Source organism: Myiozetetes cayanensis, unplaced genomic scaffold (genome assembly GCF_022539395.1).
Source record: "Myiozetetes cayanensis isolate MyiCay16 unplaced genomic scaffold, myiCay2020 scf16, whole genome shotgun sequence".
Classification (NCBI taxonomy): domain Eukaryota; kingdom Metazoa; phylum Chordata; class Aves; order Passeriformes; family Tyrannidae; genus Myiozetetes; species Myiozetetes cayanensis.
Window position 1 is genome coordinate 7981695 of NW_026087270.1, and position 23179 is coordinate 8004873.

General features: G+C 39.9%; 1 protein-coding gene across 2 annotated transcripts in view; it reads right to left on the reverse strand.

Moving 5' to 3' along the window:
• The window catches only part of NKD1 (NKD inhibitor of WNT signaling pathway 1), a 110151-nt gene that overhangs the window by 16733 nt on the left and 70239 nt on the right, over positions 1-23179 (reverse strand). Inside the window, exons 5-6 of one of the 2 annotated variants that reach the window (XM_050311232.1) lie at positions 5426-5532; positions 2768-2863 (exon numbers count right to left, since the gene is read on the reverse strand). In XM_050311232.1, the coding sequence (XP_050167189.1) occupies positions 2768-2863; positions 5426-5532 (203 nt within the window). The remainder of the gene's footprint in view (positions 1-2767; positions 2864-5425; positions 5533-23179) is intronic. The other variant, XM_050311233.1, reaches the window with a different exon arrangement.

Here is a 23179-nt window from a genome sequence, read left to right on the forward strand (position 1 = left end):
ACAGAATAAGTCATACAGACTCTAGGAGGAAATCAAAGCACCATTAAGTTCTGAAGATGTTGTTAAGATCCAGAGGAAATTTCAGTAAGATGGAATTTGAATGCTCTTGTGGTGATCTGTCATTGTGTAAAACCCAAAGGGAAATTTTATCAACTAAATGAGTAACTTATTTACAAGTTTTAAACATTTTAATGAAAAAAACATTCAGTCTACCTGTAAAATTGCACTCCACATATGTGTCTCTTACAAACATAACTTAACACCGTGGATTCCTTCGTAAGCTTTCCGGACATGAAGTCCAATGTTTCAAACACAACGACTTTGAATCAAATTAAATGGATGTGGGTGGGTAAGCCACCCCTTTTCTAGTGTCCCACTTTTCCAACATGATAAAAACAAGAATAATAAGACTGATTTCTTTTGTAAAGCACCTCAAATTCTACAGGTAGAAAACTGACTTAAGAAATTTCACCTCTCTGTTAAATCCAGCTATAAATCCAGAAGACATTAAAAGAAAATTTTCCAAGAAGGAGAAAAGGTCCATACTAAGCTTTTCTCACCAGAACACTGGACCTTTGTTAAAAAAGCTGACTGGTTCTGAAAGCATTTTCATCAACTTGCTAAAGGGCAGTGGCACAGATCAGGCCTCTTCCTCAGACTGCCTGTTCTGTCCCTGGTCCAGCAATGTACTTCACATACTTTTAACTCAAAGCATGTCTCTTATTCATTTTAATTAAAACTATTCACATGTTTAACATTCACCATTGTTAAGTTATTTGCTGGGACAGGAGCAGAGTAGCTTAGCAAAGGACAATGTGAGACTCTCTACGTCTACCAATGTGCCAGGGGCCAACAGTACAAGAAATTCTATGTCATATGAAGGGACAAAAATTACTTTTCTGTGGCCAAGACTATCTATGAGCTGCTATTGTTGGACATTCTTGCCAAAAAAAAAAAAAAAAAAAAAAAGGTACCACGTAAATAGCACCTGCAACAGAAGACAAGACAACCAACAAGCCCTAGAAGAGTTGGCAAAAGAAGTATGTAACATAAATGGGAAGATCTTCAATGGTGCATACTATTTGTTTCTATCTTTGGTCACATGTAAAGAGCTGAAAATTATCAATCTATTGGGTCCCTTGGTTAAAAGAATTTTTTTTGGCACAGGTTCAAACCTGAATGTAGCAACCTCCAGACCTCAGAGTAGTATGATTTTCAATCCCTGTACAGATTTGGTTTCAGTTAAGCTGCAGTCTGCTTTTGTAGCGGGGAGAGGTAGAATTTGGCTGTAACATATTCTCTAAGTACAGTCAAATTAAGCTCTTTGGTGTACCACATAATCACAAATAATTATTGTATACATACTTGAAAGCATATTGGCATTATGTTCAGCACATGAAACTCCCACTGACATTAATGGGAATTCCATGCCTGAATGTAAAATACACCCATGTGTGTGGGTTTGGGTTTATGTGTTTTTCCCCTCTTTTTGAGTCATGATAATCTTGTAATGAAGACTTAGCCTTGGGTCTCGAAAGGGTTCAGTTTGCCACTACATTCTTGTAAGACTTTGAGCAAGTTATTTCACTTTTCTAGTCTCTGTTTCCCATACATTAACAAATATACTACTTCCTCACCCCACCCCTCCTTGCCCCCTCTTGCCCCTGTGCCGCATCTTCCCGTTTGAAACTCTGGACTTGGTCTGCAGCTTTTCATCTGCTTGTCCTCTTGCATGAGGGGCACAGATTTCACTAGGCTATTCAAAGCACTGTCAGAGTACAGACAATAAAAATAGCCTAGTAATGATGTTCAAATAGATGTTAAAACCCCTGAACAACCACAACATTTGAGAATTGGTTCATAAATGTCAAAAGAGATTTGCTTCAGTCTTACAGGAAAGAATTCTGCCCTCAGTTGGTGTCTAAGGCCACTACACTTTCAGTGTTTACTCTATTCCTTTCAATCCCTCTTTAACAATTGTCACAGACACCAGCATAAGAGCTAAGAGAGCAAAAAACCTTTGCTTTCCAGTTGATTACCTAAAAGCATGGAAGACAATAAAAAATCACCTCACAAAAAATCAATGACAGCACATGGTAGTAAATCTCAAGTAAATGACATCCTTCTAGAAGGAGTATTATTCAATTTGGGTAGAAATAGTTCTGAAACTGTATCTAGTTCTAATCTGTGTCCATCTTCTTATTTAACTTCTCATTTACACAGGAAATATGACTTGAAGTCACCCTGATAATAAAAAATCAGGTGTGCTTTGACAGCCATTCACTATGGTCCTCCAGCAAACATCAGTGTTATTTATACGTGGAGGGATAAGGCAGAGATCAGCCCAGTATTCATGAAAACAATAGAACAGTATAGTTAGTACTATTGGAAAGAATGTCAGCAAGCAACCTTGCTATTTGGTTAGCTTAACTCTGAAAAGCAGGAGAGAAGCCAGAACAATATACATTTGCAGGGGTTTATTTTGACAGTGTGTTTAGCTGTTCAGTTTTTTCAGATATTTTTCCTCCTCAAATGCCAGTACTATTTTTTAAAGGCTAATCTCAGGTATTAAACAACAATCAGCTTAAAAAACATCTGAAAACAGTAAACTACTGGTGGGCTTGTTTCTAGGAGGGAAGGGTCCATGGAAACTGCTGTTTAAGTTGGCAGGACACCTCTGCTTCATAGAAGAAAAAATGTTCCTGTTATAAAACACTTCTCTTATTAGCAAACGCTGCACATAAAGGGGCAGCTGTACTTTGCTTACCTCACGTGTGACTCTTCCGTTGTTATCAAAGTCATACAGTGTGAAGGTCCATTCTTGCCTGTTATCTTCCTCTACAGACACATCACATTGCAATTCCTAAGAAACATGCAAAGAGCAGCTGATTACCTAAAGCAAAAGGCCTGTTTGCAGAGGAGATTCTCCACACAAGGAGGCTGCTTGCTTTCTTCCTTCCTCCCTCCCTTGTAGGAGGAAGCTTTCGGGATATGTCCCAGAGAGGCCTCTGTCCACCATCACAATCACATAACCATCCTAACTCTCTGGGCTACGCTTCAGGGAATTCACAACATGCTTTCTACTTCATTGTAGAAAACAGAAAAAGGTACAAGAAAACTATTTCCCAAAGCTCTTGAAATAATAGTAAGTTTTCCCAATAAAAAGTGAGAAGAAAAACTCTGCTTAACTCAGGAAGACAACAGACTCAGAGAAGGAGGCAGCACACTACTGAGCCAGGAGCAGGGATTAATACAACATGGGCACAAATCCCCACCACAGACCTGTCCTTGGCACAGATATTTGATAGGCAAAGACTGTCAGAGTTAGTGCAGTACAGCATCATGCCACTGGAGCTCCTGAAATGGAGCCGGCCTAGGAAATGGCAAATAAGAACGACCTGGGAGTAGTGCCTGCTCTGTGTTTTAACTGTGCTTCTGTTAGTGAGAGTATGATTTGTGGAGAGCCTGAAAGAATCAATTTGTTAAAGGGGGAAAAAAAAAATCCCCAACCAAAACCAAGATTTCAGTCAAGAACAAAGGATGCACTTTGACTGACTCCAGTCACCTGAGTGAAAATCATTTGCTCTCTCTTAATCAGCCCGTACAATCAGAATTATCCAGAGCCACAAAAAGGCAAAACAGAGAAGTTACAGTGCAACTAAAATGAAAGTCACTGTATGCAAGTAAAACAAACAGCTCCAAATAACTTCAGCATGATAGACCTCAAAATACCTGGTTGATCTTCCGACTTGAAACCAATTCCCTACAGAAGTAACGGGTACCCCCTGTCCCCTGCCGAGTTCAAAGGCAGTCTTCTCTCAGTTGTAACAAGCCCGGCTGAGAGCTGCCAAGTGCCCCACACTCCACTGTGGAAACACAGTTTCGTATTACATAAACATTACCAGTACCTTTAAAAGCCGAATCACATCCACCTCAGATTTAGACCTCTCGTCGTAACATTTGTGTTTCTGATTCTTTTATATCTTTGAAACGTTTACCAATCTCTTGGCTCCCAGCGTACAGAGCTGGAAAACTTTCATTTGTAGAACAACGGAAAGAATATCAATATTTGGTTTCTTGCCACATATTAATACTTCGCTGTCCCACACTGCCTAACATAACATCTTTATGTGAGGATGTGCTCTGCTTAGTTAAGAGCCATGGAAACCTTCCCTGCATTAGTCACGGTGCCTAGTACCAAGTGCTAACCTTTATGGCATGCCAAGAACTACTTGGGAACGAATGCAGACTTTGCCAGCACAGTGGAGTTACAGCTACTCTGGCACCAAACATGTTGACAGGTGTCCTCCAACGTTCAAATATCAAGGCACTGTTAACTGCAATTTATCATGCCTTTCCTGTCTACAAATGTCTGCTACTCGAGGTAGAATACAAAAAGTGCCTAGAAAAAGAGTTATCACGGTGGAGAGGAAGAAGAAAGAAAGAAAAAAAAAAAAAGGCTGGAAATGTCCCTCTCCCCAGAAGGCACACAAGCACCTAGCAACACCTGAACTACCCATGGGAAACCTACCTCCTCTTAATCAGCCTCAAAACAGTAAAAAATAAATCACACTGGACTACTCAGTGTGCCCTAGAGAAGGAAATGAACACTCGAGCCATGCTGCAAGGTGGCTGCACGGTCTTTTAAACAGCAGTTGAGGAAACGAAAAGCTCATTACTGTGACAGGCTGACAGCACTGAAAGGCACAAGTCTGCCACATCTGCTACAGTGCAGAGATGAAAATTTGTGCTGTCTCTTGCTGGTACCAGAGTATCTTCCTCCTCACCAACACAGACAACCCACCAGCTGGATGACAGCATCTTTTAATACTCATATTTATTAAATCACTCCCTATATAAAGAAAATCCACCAACTACACACAATGTCTGCCAGTTGTATGATGTTTGTAAGTCTACATGGAGATAAACTACTGGACTCATCGCCCTCCTTTTCCTCTTGCTGTGTGATCAGATGAATTTCCCCTGCAGGAGGTCAGAGTTATTTCCCTTTGGAGACCTGGGCACAGAAGACGATCATTATGGAAGCTTTCACAAGCATCTTTTACACCAGGAAGATTTAACCACGTGCAGTAGTCCATGAAATTCAGTCTAAAGATTTGATAACACGACAGCTGGCATAATAGGTAAAGGGTTAAACCTAAAGCCTCTTCTTACTATACATTTCAGATCCTACAGAGGAGTGATCATCATTTGATTCTGTCCAAACCTGGAAATAGATGTCATTAATCACTCCGTAAGGACACCAATAGTAAGACACTGACTTGTGCCAATTCTGCTGCCTCCTGTGCCCATCACAATCATCGGGAGCAATAAACATGCATCAGATGACATTATTTGGTCCACAGGTTATTTTTCTACCATAATTATGTCAGTACAGCGAAACTTTAAAATGCAGAGGACTTACTTCAAATTTCAGTTGCTTCTTGGAACTTGTGCGTGTGTCACTTTCTTTTTCTGCTTTCTTTTCATCTCCACTGCAAACTCCATCTGTCTTCTCTGGAGGCAAAGCCACTGAAAAAAGAATATTTAAGAAAAAACGCTTATAAGGAAATGTCAAAGCAGACTTATATTTGCAAATCTGTCTTTATATTTAGGGTGAAATTGATTTCAGCAAACTTGTATGAGAGGATCATTATACTTGATTTGCTTTTGTGTTCACTACACATCTGGGATAATTTCAGCAGACAATCTACCAACAGCTTTTGGTACACAGCCTCTCCTACAAACATCACTAGAGTCACAGGAAGTTCAAACACAATATTATGAGAATATAAATCAGCAGAACTGTTACTGCAAATAAGTTGAATAATTTGCAAAATATTGAAAGTTGGTGACATATTGCAAAAACACATCACGTTCACCGGCAGTGAAGGAAGTAATGAAGCTGAAATAAAGTTCTCACTCTGTTCCAGTTTTCTTCTTCAAATACACACTAACCTTACTACCTTCCAAGAAGGTAACACTACCTGACAAAAAGGTTACACTACCTGACAAAAAGGTTACACTACCTGACAAAAAGGTTAAGCTTCATTTTTTCAAATATGTATGAAAAAGTATATTTCACCCAAGTTTCAGATTAAAACATCATGCACTTGCATAAATCAATAATGCTCATAAAGAGCATCAATATTAACATCTATCACAACATATCATAACATAGATACATAACAGAAAGATATATGCTTCTCATGTGGATTAGAAGACAATTGCCCATTAAGTTAACAGCTGTGCCTTTGGCTCCTGCAGAGGCACACAGCCTTGCAGATGATGAAAGCCTATATCTGAAGAAAACTATATTCTATATTCATTAGCATTATGAAAATATACATGGATTTTTAACCCTACTCTAAGACTTTTTAGATATGATTTTTTATACCTCTGCCAGCAATCTTATGTCCATACTACATTATGTATAGCAGCAATCCTGCCTACTCCCCCAAAAATAGCAGATATTGGGAGAATATGGGTCCTAAAGTCAGCACTTTTTTTCTCTTGTGTTGCAGCTATGTAGGAACTGTTTCGTGCAGATGCTTGTAAAAGTAGGGTCTCACTTAAGTGCCAGTTCAGTCAAGTTAGATTCCTTACAAAAAGGGAGACATGATCCCTTCTAGTTCAGGGTGACCCATTTCAAACCAGGTTTACTCTGTGGCTCTCCTGGTGTTCCACACTGCTGAGCTGCCTCCCAAGCATTCTTCCAGGAAAGCAAGTCACTAACATGCTAGAAATTAAAATACTCTATTAGCCATTTTCCAGAACTTTCTTTCATGTTTAAAATAGAACAATTAGCCTAAAAAAAAAAAACCAAAAAAACACAACACAGAACCCCAACTCACACCACCATACTCTCAGAAATTCCAGAAGCTAAGATTTTTGCCACAACAGTCACATTGCCACACTGCAACACATATCACATTTTCTAGTCTCATTTCTTTGTTTAAATAGAACACGGTTGTGTTATTTTTGTTTGTTTGTTTTTAAAACTGTGGTACACAAGATGGATGTGCAGTAAAGAAAGGGGGAATGAAGTAGAAATCCAAACCCTTGGAATTTCCCGACTTTGATACTTATTTGCAGTTTTGATGTTAGACTAACACCAGCTTCCCAACACACACATGTAATTTGCATTGCACAAATGCAAGCAGACATAGTATTTATTATACACATACTGACATGCTGATATCCTTTGATTTCTGCTCCAGGTCATGTTAGGGTTTCCTACACCAAATATAAACTAACTGGGAAGGTCAAACAAAGGAAGACAAAGCTGGCTTCACAGCAGTTTCTTCCCTAATCCTTTTAATTTGGTGTTATTGGACAAACAGGGACTGTTTCCTAGGAGGTTTTTGTACAGTGTTTATCACATTTAAGGCAGATATTAAAATAAATATTACTTACAATACATAACTTTAAAGCATATCTGAAGAACCACTATTTGCTTTATACTCACTTGGTTCATAAATACAACTCAACATTCTTGGAAGTTCGAAGCTAAACCCACAAAAAGACCCCCATAAAACAAAAGACAACATTTGTTTGTCTACCTTAGTCCAGCTCTGTTGCTTCCTTCTAAAATCACCAAGAACATGGGCCTTCATAAAAATCTCAGTTAAACTGAGAATGGTACCTCTTGGTTTCAGGAACAGCCCTTCCACTGGCACGTTTAATAACCTGTCTGGATGTACAATTTGTGTATTCAGATAGGAAGCTTTCCCTTTCATGTATAATTTATGTAACAGAAGAAAAAATGTGCACTGACAAATTAGTCTTCTCAGAAAAACAAGGGTTCAGCTATTGGGGAAGGAGGGGATACATCTTGCAGTACACTCCTTGAGAGAGTTTAAATACTGTATGCCAGAAATTATCCTCTTTGAGCTTTGCTGACCTTTGATCTGAAGAACTCATTGGCCTTGCTGCTCCAGGGAATTATCCTTTGAAATCAGTTACTCATTTTGGAGCTGAAATGGAATGGGGAAATCGGGTGATCTCATCCTGATGTCAAGTTTCATTCAGTAAAAAAAAATGAGATCTAAACGAGGAAACTTTAAAGGGGAATACGGGGATATTAAAAGAGTATTTACAAGTGATCAAACAATGTGTCTGTACATATATCCTCGTGTGCCTTATCCAAACGCAATGAACATTTAAAAATAATTACTGTTTTGTCTGAGAAGAGAAGGATAAGTGTTTGGTATCTTGCTTCTATACTTAGTTTTGACTATTGACATGTGCTCAATTTCATGAAGGATACAAACACATGCTGAACCTACTTATAAATAAGATGAGAATGTCTGCTTGGGGCAGTTAAAACTGGCAGCCTGTAAACAGAGATCCACCAGTGAGCTGCCTGCCAAGGTTCAGATATATTCACAATGTGAGCTTCCTTTCAGCTCTGCCAATGACATTAAACTAGACCAGACAAGATAGCTATCTCAAAGGAGTGTGGAGAATTAATAGACTTGTATTTCCAAAGTCTAGGCCATCAGAAATAGGTCCACATACAATATATCATCTGTACAAAAATACTTACTTACCTCCCCTCTCAGATAACAAGTCCTGACAAAGAGAACGTGCTACATAGACAAATACACAGAGAAACCTACCCTTGTTGTGGGAATCCACAACTGGAGGGGGAAAAAAAAAAGAGTATATATATTGCTTCTCATGGGAATAACCATATGCTCTCAAAAACAACGTTCCCTAACAGAATGTTTCATGAATTGAAATACTGCATATGTTTTCTTTATTATGCTCTTTCCTTGTTCATTATTAATGGTCTTGTATTCACTTCTATAACCTTAAGACACTATAAAAATGCGTCTGGACAATATTTGAAATTGGAAAGACAATAAAGGAAAAATATTAACTTGGAAAAATTGTGAAATACCATTCTTTCATGAAAAACAAACTGACTGGCTTAAGTGTACTAACAGATGTTTCTCTCTATGATTGTTAATTACTACCACCCAATTGCTCCTAATTGAAGTGGGGGAGGAGGAGAGGGAGAGAATGAACACCAGTTTAAAGATATTAAGACTCATCTCAGAAGAATTTTTTTCAGGGTCTTTTCATTCCTAAGGGAAGGGGGTAATAATTCAAAATGCTCCTTAGGAATCACCAAAATATCCCAGAAATGAGGTAAACTGCTGTGCTGCGTGTGTTCAATGAGCATAGAATAGTAAGCTTCAGGCAGCCAAACCATTCTTCCCTCGTCTCCATCTGAGAATAAGGGAGAAAAAAAAGAATGCCAAAATAAAGCTGCACTCAGGTGGCAAAGTGACTGTTTAAACTTTCACCCCCACTCAGGTGGCTTGTCATTCCACATTTCTCAAAGGCTCATTCCAACAAAGCACCATGCTCTTTATCAAATGATCTTCCTTCTCAAAGTAAGGACAGTTTCACTCTGTTTTTCAACTGTACTTACCATTAACAGGATCCTGTGGCCAGAATCAAAAAAGGATGCAACTCTGATGAATGTTCATGTCTAAGTCACGGTTACCAACTCCAACACTAACAGCAGTTAGGAGAAGTCAGGCTAAAGACAAACTACTTCAGAGCCTCTTTGGGATGTCATTCCAAAAGGTATGTGATTATTGCAACTCCTTAATTCAAAAAGCAGAACTGTGAGAGAAGCTGTGTGATTCCACAATGATAAATTATGACTGGACATTGCCAGTGATGTCTTAACCCTATCTTAACGTCAGGGTCATTACTGTGCAATTTTTGAGAGAAAGCAGACTAAAGGTAAAACTGGAGAACTGACAAAAATGCCACCCATGAAAGTCAGCATCTGGCATACATGAAAACAAACCCTTGATGTGGAATATTATTAGCCCTCCTCTCATGATAGACAGATTGGATTCCACAGCAATTTTTTAAAACTACTACCAGAAACAAGGGGAAGAGAATTATCTGTGCATGGGATAAAAAAGAACAAACCTTGAACCTGTGACTTGAGGGGAAGTAGGATAAAAGGAAAATTTTAAAGTGACATACCAAGACACAGAGATGAAGTCACAAGCCCTTCTCTAACAGCTCAAATTGAACTTCAGCAGCAATATCTTACTGGTGAAATTGAGCAAAGAGGTAGCCCAACTGAGCTCAGTAGTAAAATTCCTACTGATGTCAATAGGGTTTCCCTTCTGATTTAACTGATCTAGCAGATGCTAGATCTCAGAGACTTTGAGGACCAAAGGGATAGAAAGAGAATTAACTTTTTTTTTTTTTAAGGAAGTCTCTGATGTCTAAATTATCTGTTTCTGTCAACATTTTTTTCACTGCAAATCGGGTTTGACAAACATAACTGACATTCTTCACTGACTGCACAACACCCAGAGCAATAACAACTATGTTTGAAAGTCTAAATTGAGGGGAAGTCCTTTAATTAACAATTATATTCACATTCAGATTTCACTTTTAAGTTATCCTGGAGGCCATGGATTAAGAAATATCACCCCCATTAAGGTCCCATTTTGTTTTATTCCACCGAGTTAATTGAAATATATCCCTGATGGAGATAACTTTGCTTGAGAAAAGGTCTTCTTCTCCAGTGGCAAATGAACACAGGGAGAATGGGACAGGAAGGGAGTAACATTCCTGTTCCACAGCCACCAGAGCAAGCGCATAGAAAAACAGGCTCGTCCTGGGTCAGTGCCAAAAGCCTGTATTCAACTTTCCCTGTCTAAAAGCTGAAGCTGATGAATTAGACACACCCTTCAAAACAACAAAGATAAAGCTGCCTTCTCTGAAGCTTACTGTAGGGAAATTAATTGTCCATTTTAAGTCCAGTGGGACAAGTCAAAACCAATTTAGCAGAAGCTGTACTAGCAGTGCCTTGTACCAGCCTGGGATGGGTATTTCAACCTGAAAATACAGAGGGAAGTCACGTTCTTCTGTTTCACGGTTTCCTGTTGACACTCACAACACAAATAAAAGGTTTCATTGCACACCATAGAGTGGAGAAAAAAAAAAAAAGATTGTCACAAGACCTACTACCAGCACCCGACTGGGGGAGGCAAAGCAGAGGGGTAGTGACTCAGACCTTGTGACAGCTTGCAAAAAACAAATTGCAAAACAAAACAAAAGAACAAAAATAGACAACCAAAACATGTTTCAGTCATTCAGGCATCAATGATTCTAAAAGACAAGACATCACTAGGATGATGAATGGCTAAACTGAAATTCACTCAAATATTCAGAAAACATGTCCTCTTGTGACTAAAATTTAGTCAGACTCAGGTCTGTGCAACACCACTGCTCTTAAAGGTTCAAATTCCTTTTGCCAACCCCAATAACTTGCCATTGTTAAGCAGAAGTATTTCCAAGCCATGATAAAGAATCACAGGTTTCTGTCTAGGTCTGCCTTTCCTTTTTTCTTTTTTGGCTTTTATGTTGGGTGGGAGGGATGGGTGGGGTGGGTTTTTTTTTTATTATTTCCTTACAAAAAAACCTTTTGTACTAAAGATGCAGACATAAAGGACAATATGGTCTCTCTCTGCTAGCTAGGCTGTAACTCATACAAGCTTAAACACTAAACCTAGATTTCTCACACTGTTTCTGGAGTGAGTTTGCTAAAGGGAGAGAGTTTGCTGAATTTTGCCAGACTATGATTCTCTTTTCCAATTAGTTCCCCAACTGGCTGTATTTCATCAACAGAAACTGCCAGATTAAATGCCTTACTTGACCATCTTCACCCAATACACTTTGATGTTCAGTTCTCAAGCTTCAAAATACCTTTTGGATGAAGATCAGACAGCACTAAACAGAATTACTAATTAATTAAGCAAAGTTAAATTTTAAACACTGTTTGTTGTGTTAGCCAAAAGCCTGAACAGAACAGTCTTTTTTTTTTTTACTTCTTCCTCATTGGAGATCAAAGAAGATCATTTCTCACTCCCTCCTCTATCTTAAAAAAAAAAAAAAAAAAAAAGAAAAAAAAAGGAGAGAACACGACAACAGGGAAGAATCTCCATAAGCTTTGGTTGGAATAGTTCAGGATGATACCTGTAGCAGCAAGATTTGTGTTTGATCAGTGGACATATCAAAAGCCACATGAACAGAATGCAATCTGTTGTAATTCTCTGTATCATTTAACATGGGCAAGTACTTCTCATGTGAAAACTGTCTCATGGACCACTTACCACTTTCTAACAGTATTATATGCCCCTGGAGCTCTGAAGTGGCCTGTGAAGCATTAAATTGTGCTGCTGAACAGTGAGAGATGAGAATATGAACTGATCACTTGTGACTGACTTAAAGCAAAAGAAGAAAGACTTTTCTTCTCTAAAGATGGCCATTCACTGATTTTCGTTAGTAGCTGGTAACAATTTTGCATTTTAAAAATCCCTTCTCAGTGTAAGTCGCACATAAGCATGTTCACATAGGATTTTCTATCTTGAATTTCCTTTGTCTCTTTGAGTATTTTTCCCCTTGAGATTCACAAGGGAAGAAAAAGAAGAAAGAAACCCAGACACTACATAACCCTTTATTCAAATGAAGGCTGAGCAGGTAATGTTATTAATAAGGTAGGCTTTGATATCAGCTCGCTCACATCTAACTTAGATGTGCAATGGGAAAGTCATGTTTCTATCACCTTTGCTATGATAACAGGGCCTCTAAAGGTATCTGAACTCAAATATTCATTTCATGGGAATTGCTTCCCATGAGGAAGAATGTCACTCTGACCCTCACAAAGCTAACCTTTTACAGAGAGCAGTGTTGCCGACCCATACTGTAACATTATTTTGGCTGTGATGAATCAGTTGCACGTCTGACAACTGTTTCATAGTTAATATTCAGTAGTAGTTCAGTGTTCCCATCCTCAGAGCCCTATATTACTCTGAAAGGTGGGGGAGGATGGAGACAACACAAATGAAAAGCATTTCTGTGATTAATATAAATAGGCCAGCATATACATGTGCTCATACAAGCATACATCTCCTTCCCTTTCCATATTTATGCATGGGTCAGGAATGGTACTGAGGTGATACACCACACACTACAAAATATGCAGAGAAATAAAATTCATCAAGGCTTGACCCAACCACCTAAATTCTAGAGAGAACACAGGATCTCACCACAAGAAATTATTCCCACAGAGCAAAGGCAGGTGTCTGCTCACTGTTATTAATAAGTACAGTGCAGCCTAAAGACCTCAACCAGAGATGGAAGCTCCCTGTGCTACATACTGCTAGAAGTGCAGAAGAGGAGATGGTTTGGAGCATGACTTGGAGCATGTTTACAGGACAAGCCAGCCCTTCCTGTTGCTCTAGAGAGCCCACACATTTTGCAACTCAAGATTCAGATTTCCGCTTTGAGCTACCCCTTTGGAAAAGATCCTGTAATGTTCTCCTAGACACCATCACTGTGGATTTGCCTTCAAATGTAGCATCTTGAAATCTGGGCAGCAATCACTACATGCCAGTGGGTCCTGGGCAGCACCCCTGCAGGGCAAAGGAGCTGGGTTCTCTGTGCAGCTCCCAGAGGGTCCTGCAGCAACACAGTGAGCAGGTTCATTCAAACCTCGCTTTGCCAAGAACACACCTGGATGGCTCCACTTTCTTTAAACAAAAATAAATAAATAACAAAATAAGGGTACAGTCCCACACTTCAGCTCTATGCCTCCAAATCTTTAGGTTTGATTATAACTCCCTCCTAAATACACCTTTTACACAGAGTCCAAGGCTGCCTCGGCTCTCCTTGGCAACTGCCCTGCCAACACTGAGCCCTGTGTGCAGCCCCAACTGTGAGGCACAGCAATGCTCTCCTCTGCTCCAGAGCCCTGTGAAAATTCCTTGGGTAGCAACTCTTTTACTTCTGGATATTTTGTTTTACAGCTAATATTCCCTTCCTCTCTTTCTGTTACCTTTACAGTTTTAAATCCTTTTTGGTACAAAGTTGAGCACTCTGGATGACGTATTTTATTGGTGAAAGGACCTGGGTTGCTGGATCAGATTTATAAAGCAAGAAAAATACTGATTGCTGGTATTTTTATTTTTTTGGTAGGCTGGGGGGTTGGGACTTTCCATCTAACAAGAGCAGCTGGACTCCAAGCTCTTTCAAGAGTAGAAATGTTGCTTCAGGTTCATTTCCACAACCCCATAGTGCTGCATTTATTATTTGCTTTTACTCACAAACTAGTTGTGGTTATGAAAAACAAGCTTGTCTTCCAAACAAATGACATTTTATCTCTTTCTCCACAGGAGAATAAGGTTGACTGCTACTTCTGCTTTGAGGTTTGGATATGATTGAGATGAAACATCTGTTAAGAAAAAAGGTGTGGGGGGACTTTTTTCTGCTAAAAATATCATGCCTTTTTTTTTCCACCAAACTTGAAACATGTGATGAAATTCAACTTTTAAAATATAACCCTGGAGCTACTTGAAACTATAAAAGTCTCCTCAGTATCTGAGGCAAGTCAGAATTTCCACTGTTCAAGCTGGGCTTTTATGAAGAGCAGACTTTAGAAAAAGCTGTAATCTGTCTAGGTAACAAAGGGCACTTGTTCTGCCTGGTGAGGTAAAACTTTGGGTTTCTGTAGCTACTGTAGCAGAAGTGGAGTTGAAACACACAAAAGCACCCTGACTGATACACACTTTGAATTTGGAACAGCAACTGGCAAAGCAATATGTTTGTCATGGAAATTGCCTTTGTAGGTCTGCACCTACACACTTGTGTTTGGAAAGTTCAGCAGGATGACAGGTTGTTGTGGCTAAACTACCCCAGCCCCAAGGGTTAGGCTTCTATCAAGCTGCCTACATAAAACAATGGCTCCTAAATTCAGTCCAAGAAATGCAAGAATTGTTTTATCCTGTCAGGTATCCTTACATGAGACATTCCAGGATACGAAATCCCTACGGGCAGGAGAGAAGGGCCTTAACAGGAGCATGCACATGAAATCTAAACAAAAAGCTAGTGCAGAAAGCTACCGAAAACCCAGCAAAGGCAGTACTCAAACTCACTTGTCCGGCCATGTCATGGTTCAGTTAAGCACAAGAAAACTTGCAACTTTAGGAATATTTTGGGAGTTGCAGCAGGACGTATTGCCTATTAAATGCAGTATTCAAGGTTTCAAAAAATGAGTGTAGTGTTTCTTGTAAAGGCAAGGAATCTGAAACAAATATGTTGTCTTCTGAAATATCAAAGGCCAAAACTTCTTTCAGTTACAAGGGCACAAAACTGGAATAATCCCATGAACACCAGCACGAGAGTATTATCTGGTCCAAAATCTTTCCCTGGAAATATGCAATAGCTTAACATGGGTAAAAAAAAAATTAAAAAAAAAAAGAAAAGAAAAGAGAGAGTCACAAGAGAATCAGAGAAGAATGGCATTTTGACTCACTTTTCAAAAGCATGTTTAATAAAACCTCCATGAACTGTGGTCAAAGCTACAAGAAAAATAACTGGTAATAATCATTGCTGGGAAATTAAAAGTAGAAAAGGACCTTTGTTCAAGCAGAATAAATGAAACCACTGGTATTCATCATGTTTCCAGAGAGATTGTTTTCAAACTCCTGACTTGTTCCCGTATTTCATTCTTTGTTCTTGGTGGTGGATGTCCTGGGGCAAAGTTCAAGTACATTTTTATACTGCTGCACATGTACAGTAATGCAGCCTTATCTCTGTACCATACCCACTAGATCATCTGTCCCTCACAGATACACCCATGTCCATCAGTTTGCCAAGGTACATCTGATGGCACACCCTGACTCCCAGGTCAGTCACCACTGCCCAGGCAGGAGGGCAGGACATGCAGACAGACACGGGTAGTTGTGCCCCAACCAACCCTGGAAGGGTTGGGCAGGTGCACTCACACTGTGCAGGGCTGTGACCCAGCCTGCCTTCCTCTGCACTCAGTGTGACTGTCACCCAGCTCACCCAGATGTGCCTGTATGTGCTACAGCTCCTTCCTCCTCTGAATCACAACGTTGACAGTCCAAGGGAAACACCAATGACCAAGACAGATTTGGTGAGTCCAGCTTACTGAGGCCCAGCCCTTTCAAACCACATGCACAGACCATGACCCTCATATCTGTGGCATCCATTTCTCAGCCCTGTCTCAGCTGTGCTACAAGGCAGCTTCCTTTGAGCTGCACTCACTGACATGGACAACCTGCTGGGTGCCAGCATTCTTGCCTGAGCTCTGCTGGGATGCTTTGCTCACCTCTGGGATGCTGAAGGAAAAGGCAAGAGCCCTCCTGCCTTTGATGAGATCTCCCTGATCATCCTTTTGTCCTTTAATTCTTCTGCTTCCCACATGCACCATGGTGATCTGGCTCTCCCATGCTACAACAGAAGCAGCTTGAGAGATCCATAGACATAGATTTTTCAACAGCTGCACCCACAGTTCACAACTACTCCAGAGCTGAGAGCAAATGAATGTTCTTATTATTAATTGATCCTTTTTTTTAATGCTCAGAAGGAGCATTAGCTTCTCTGTGGAAGAAGGAAAAGTTGCCAGTCTTGGGCAGATGGAAAGAGCATGGAAAATCAATATTATTACAAATACCATGCATATAATATTATTTTAAAGCTTTCCATGTTTAAAACATTCATTAAGGATCAGCTCCTTCCCTTTTTTTTTTTTGGTGCTTTTTCACTTCCTTTTACATTTGGCTTTCTTCAGTCACCACAAAGGATATAGACAACTTGTAAGTTTGGAAGGCTTTCTTGTGTTGACACCCTCTCCCTGTCATATTCTAAGGGACACATGTGGATGCAGAAAATCTCAGGCTACATTCTCAGCCTTGCTATTGTGTTCCTGAGCCAAACATGTAACTCACTTGTGTTCAATATAACAACTTTCAGATGCGTAGAATGATCTGAACACAGAGATCGATGTGAAACTATTACTGACACCGTGTATGAACTTCCCAGTCCAATGCAGAGGATTATAACCCAGAACACTTTCAAACCATAGACAAAGCACATCATCTATCAAAACCTGTTAGGCAGCACCAGTAGCAGCTGGTGGGGTATCAGCTAAAGGGAGCAATACCCTACATGCAGGGAACAAGCACGATGCAGGGAGGAGAGCACACACCCTCTGCACAGCAGCGGCTCAGTGTGAGCAGGAAAGCTCACCCTCCAAGGTGTCATAACAGCCCACTTTTCACTGCCTTTCTGTGCTCTGCTTGCCAACATGGGTGGGAGCTGTTAGACACTGTAAAGGTTCATTTGGAAACACCTGGAGACCACTAACTCCTCACACGCAGGCCATGGGCAACTGTTGGATGGCAACAGTCTTTCATCACTACTGACCTGGCTGCACTTGAAACAGCAGCTCTAGAAGTAAAAGCTTCTGATCCAAATACCAACCCCCCTCAACTGGAACAGCTAATGTTAAGAAACACTTGTACAGTTTTTTTTTTTCTTGATTTTTTTTTTTCAAAGTGCCTTATGCCGTAAGATTTTCCTCCCACTCATGGCAAGCAGCCTACCTGCTTCTTATAATTTCCTGGATCTGTGCACAACCACAGGAAAACTTCTGCTAATCCTACCAGTCTCATGTTCTTTGGTGACTTTTATTCTAACTGCCAAACTAAGCAGTTTTCTCCTGGCACTCTGCACTGCTCCTTCCTCCCCATACCCCCACGTCCTTCGGTCCTCCTTCCAACCCGCAGTAACCAGCTTATCAGCTGCCAGCCTCAGCAGGGACCTGCTGCTTGTCACATACTGGTGGCTGGTGCCCGTGGGTCACCCTGAAGCTAAAGATATTTTTCGGAGTTGTTTCATGTCCTATTGACTAGTAGGAAAGGATAAAGCAGAAACCTCTTGAGAGCTGAAGAAATGCAGCCAGTGAGCAAGTGATCACCAGTTCTGAGGTGATCACATAGCACAGAGTCATGCATAGCAAATCTATGGTAAGTGTATAGGATTAGCAACAAGTCATTAAAATGCAGAGTTCCCATGTAACATTCAGAAAGGCTGACCACAAGAGCACTTTTATGGTGGAATTATTAGCACTCTATTTACAGTGTTAGTGATAAATAGGTATTTGGTTTAAGAACCTGAGAGAGAAGGGACTTTAATTTTCTGCAAAGCACAAAGCCTGCACCAATGGTACTAGATAGGTAATAACAGTGGTGCTGACATAAAGCAAATTTGCCTGTGTGCAAGATGTAATCTATCCTTTTCTATAAATGCACTGAAATTTCACGTAAATAATATACAAAAGATTGTTTAAGCTTTAGAAAATAAACTAACTAAATAAAATAACCATCATAAATGAAGGCATTAACTAGAGAGAAGCAAGTTGTTTGAAATAACGGCTTTTTATTACCCCTTCATAGCTCAGCCTAGAACAATACATTAATTTATTAGAGCTTAGAGATTAACGAAGTATGGTAAAAAGTGTCTCCCAGGCAAATAGAAGGTTAGTTAAAGCTAGTTAAAATGCTTGTTCAAGTTTTCCTTTGCTGACAAGTTTATAAACAATTTGGGCCCAAGTACCATACTTTGCCACCCTTCCTCTGAGCTGACAACCCAACAAATACTCTTCCAGTTACCAATTTTAAAAACAAGTCCAGGAACTAAAGCCTTCACTGAATTTCTCCTGAATGGAGAAAGCAGCCCTGCTGTGGGGTGCAGTGGGAAAGGACACTTCCCTCATGCCCTCCCCTGCAGCCCCAGATGAAGGACTGACTGGACACACTACTACCAACTTGAAAAACATATAGAAATATTGTAATATTACTATAATTATAATACTTAATATAGTAATATTAAGAATAAAAGGATTTTTTTCTGCTTTGCTAAATACAGAATGCTTTACCTGCAGGTTTAAAAATTCCACCATATCTTGTAAATATGTGAAAAGTGCAACAAGTAGCTCTTTTACAGATATGCTAGATTTTTTTTCCAGCAACAACATGTGCTTTGAACTCTGCTGGAGGACTCTCTAATATTTATGGGCAAGAAGATGACTGGAATAATTTGTCCTTTCTGGTACCAGAACAGGGAATATCTTACATCTAGGGATTTGGATACAACTGGGTTGGGAAATGTAAAAAATTGGGTTTGTTGATTCAAGCCAAGCTCTGCCACTGCTTTCAAGAGGACTTTGGATATCATGTTCGGGTAAGGCACCAGGAAGGCTTGGATTTCTCCAGTTGAGAGAATAATAATCAAGATATCACCCTTGGCTGACAAATGAAACAGGGAAGAGATTGCTATCAGTGTAAGAGGCAGCTCTTCTGACAGGTACAGGGCTAGATTGATTTCCAGAGATGCAAGATTTCTGATTAGTAGAGACACCTGAGTCATACTTTTCAGTAGAACAGTGACATGAGAAATCACATTATCTCATAACTATGTGGGATGATAGGTTAGGTGTCTCCTGATAGGTTACGTATCTCACCTCGAGCTCAAGACTTCACTGTGAACTCCAGAAGTAGCATGCTGAAGTAAACTGACAGGTGTGTCCCACTGGGCTCTAAAGAGCTTGTGTTGAGACAAGGAGGAAATCATCCCTTTATGCAATCAGAATGCATCAGAGGAAGATTTTCCATCTCTGAACTGATCTTTCTGAAAAGTTTTTAAATGTTCGAGTGATAGCATGAAGAAACCCCAGTTCACTTCAGAAAGACATGGAGTGCTCAAGACAAGAAAGTTCTTCTGGTCTACAAATTTTAGCTGTGAAAATTTCTTAAACAGTCCAGGGAAAAGAGGTGAAAAAAGTCCTGGAGAACAAGAGCAGGACTCTAAAAATTCCTGAGAAGCTTACCTATCCCTTGAAGAGCTGAGTGAGAACTTGGATGTCATTATTGAACACAAAAATAGCAGATATCTCTTTGAGCTGCCTGCATATCTCCATGACAGAAGAGGGCCTTGCTGTTTGATGCTGCATTTAATTCCTGCCTGCCATTTCAGCTTCTCTGCTGACACGAAATGAAAAGCATCTGCCAATGTCTGTGCTACTTTTTGTGACTTCTTCCGGAGTCCTCTCCAGTCGTTCAGTTCTGGTGACCTATTATTCTGTCTAGGGCCAAGGAAGAGGAAATGCGAGCTTTTGTCCTACACAAGAAGAGTGATGAAGCACAAAGCACATGTTTTCTGTGCAGGAATTGTGGGACAAGAAACTTGAAGCACGAGACATTTGTACACAGCCACAGCAGTACTGCACTGCACATAGCACAAGTACTCCAAGTTTGGCAAATGGGAGTCTCTGAAACGCGGTGGGAAATCACTTGGAATGAAAGCTGCAAATGAATCCGCTACAGAACCCATATCCACCATGCCCAATTGTTGAGTTATTAACTCAAAGAGGAAGAAGAAAAACAGAGGCAGAGTAATATGAGACTGAGGTTTCCACTGGTGTCTCTTATCTAAGGAAATCACTGACCACATAAGAGAAAATCCAAAAATTTCAATTTAGTGAGTTGCCCAGCAGCAAAATCAAAGGCAGGTGGTGGATATAATAGACAATACTGGTCAAACTGTTTCTTTCTGCACAGCACTCCGTAAACAGAGTCGCAGCTATTGAGTTCTAACCTCTTGTCATGCAGCAACATTGAGTCAACAATCCGCTCTCATGGCTTAATGCTTTTGATGTTTACTTTGTTCTTTGTATAGTTCAAAAGAAAGCACTAATGCACCAGTCCTCTTACCAAATACAATCTTAATCCCAGAATCCCGAGCCTTTTGCTGTTGGCCAGTTAAGTCTGTTAAGACGAAAGGATTTGATCAAGCTTTACATAACAACACAGAAGTTAAATCCAGCAAAGAGAGTTCTTTTTATCTGTACTGCTCAGATGGCTAAGAGGGGGAAAAAAAGAGAAGGAAGAAAAAAAAGGTAATGAACTTGGCTATGTAAAACAAAATAAGGAATTCAATTATTTCTCTTATTGCCACTTTGTCTTTTCAGTGAGATTCTTCTAAAGAATTCAGATTTATTCTCCAGTAAAGTTTCTGAGTGCAAAGGCTATAACTTTCCCCAAACCAGAACTGTGGCACCTGCTGTGCCTTCTTGCAAATCTGAGAAATGTTTCTTTTTCTTTCCCCCCTTTTTTTTTTTTTTGCATCCCCACCATGTATTTATGAAGGCAGAACATAGCTCTTTGATGCATGGTATTTGATAGAGCTGGGTTTAAGTCTTTGTTTTGCCATTCATGTCCTCTGTGAGCTTAGTCCAACCAACCATTTTCCGGGTTACAGCTCCCTGGCTCTGAAGCCAGCCATCAGTGATTTTGATGTTCCTATGGCACATGAACACATAATCATGCAGCACACATATTACACCAGTACATATGTTAAGATAACAAGGCAGCAAAATAAAGGCATAACAATATTTTAGATGGAAAAGTTCTAGAATATTAATTACTTTTTCCCACAGAAATATTTCTACACAGAGAAGAGGTATGACAGTGGTCATCTTGTACCTTAGTCACACAGAATTCAAGCTGAGCCCAAACAGAGATCTCAAATCAAGTTTCAGCCTCACTTTATGCTAATATCACAAATTTATGCCAGTACGAAGCACAACCATTAAAAATATGATGCCAGTAAAAATTATGAGCTTATACAATAAGGGTGCTTTAACACAATGCTTGTAGTACTGTCTGATAAATTATAAGAGTTTTAATATCCCATTCAAATAGGAAGTGGTTAACACTGTCCCCAGGATGGCAAGCACAGCCTGGAACTCTGGGAGCAGAAGGGATGAGGACCAAGCCTTGACAATCCACACACATTTGCCTGAGCACTGGGTGGGAACAGTCATCTTCCTCCCAAATGGAAAGATGCCACAGAACAGCTCTTCCCCAGTGACAGCACACAAAGCATGGACCACCAGCTGGTATCTAAATCTGGTCTTCACTACTCAGCTACTTCATAAAAAATGAGATGCATCATAAGTAATAACATGAAACTGCTGAAAGACTGAACTTGCAGCAACCTAAAAGGTTTTACACCCTAATAAAAACAATCCTGCTGCTGATTGGTTTGGAAATATTATATATTTAATATTATGTTTGCCATGCAAGACAATTCTACACAACAAAGAAAGAAATAATTAGAGGCAAGGAAACACAGAATGAGACAAAGAAAATTAAATTATTCACCTTGCTGACATTTAATATCCTATGTGAAGTGGTTTCTCCTATAATTCTAAAAGTAAAAACCTTTATTAGCATTATGTCCCACTGTGGGCAGATAGGAAAACTGTGGTGAAGTTAAATACAAAAATGCTGAAAAAAACTCCATCAGGCAAGCAGACTTTGCTATTGTGATTAACAGTAGCCTACAAGCACCAGCTGAAATTGAGCTCCTGTGTTACAGCACATACAAGGGAACATTCTCTGTTATCTACAGAGCTGATAGAAACATGGAACCCAAGATACATGATATATTATTACATTTCACAGGTAAGGAACTGAAAGGCAGACATTATTAACACACAGAATCTTTCAAGTTCTGTTTAGCCAGACGCCTCTAATACCAGAAACAAATGCCTGGATTATAAAAGGACAGAAATTTCCAGGTTAAGCTTGACATGGTTCATTGCTCTAAATAAATGGGGCATACTGTTTCCACTACCCTATAAAATAAATCTAGCACACAGCTCATGCAATTGTTATACTAGACAGTGTCTGAAGTCTGTTTTCCTTTAAAGGAATGAGCAGCTAATGATTGTCCTCCATTCATCAACTCCCACTTGTGCAACTGAAGTTCAAGGTTCCTCGGATGTGTTCTCTGGCATGCAGGATACAGCATCCATACTCAAGGTCCCCAAAGGCCATTCCCACCACAACAGTGATTCCATCTCAACTGCCTCACAGAGGAGGAGATGAGATGGAAAGAGTTCTCCAAGGCAGTAATGATTCCATTCACATTCAAGAAAGATGTGTTGAGTAAGAGTCTCTAGTCTTTATTAGAAATTAATGTAGGAGTTTCTAAGGCTGGTCTGTGTAACACAGAAGAGAGTGCAGCACATCACATAACCCAGTGCTGACATTGTCAGTGACTGCATTTGCCACCTCTGCTCAGGACAGCACTATCACAACTGCTACCAATGTCAACAGCAGTACCCAGAAAAAATTGTGAAACCTTGAATTAGAACACTTGCTCCCTGTGATACAACTGGATGACCTTTTTCTACACCAGTGGTAGCAGATACAGAAATAATACCCCATTTCCATCCTAGCAGTTTTTTCAAGCAAAAACC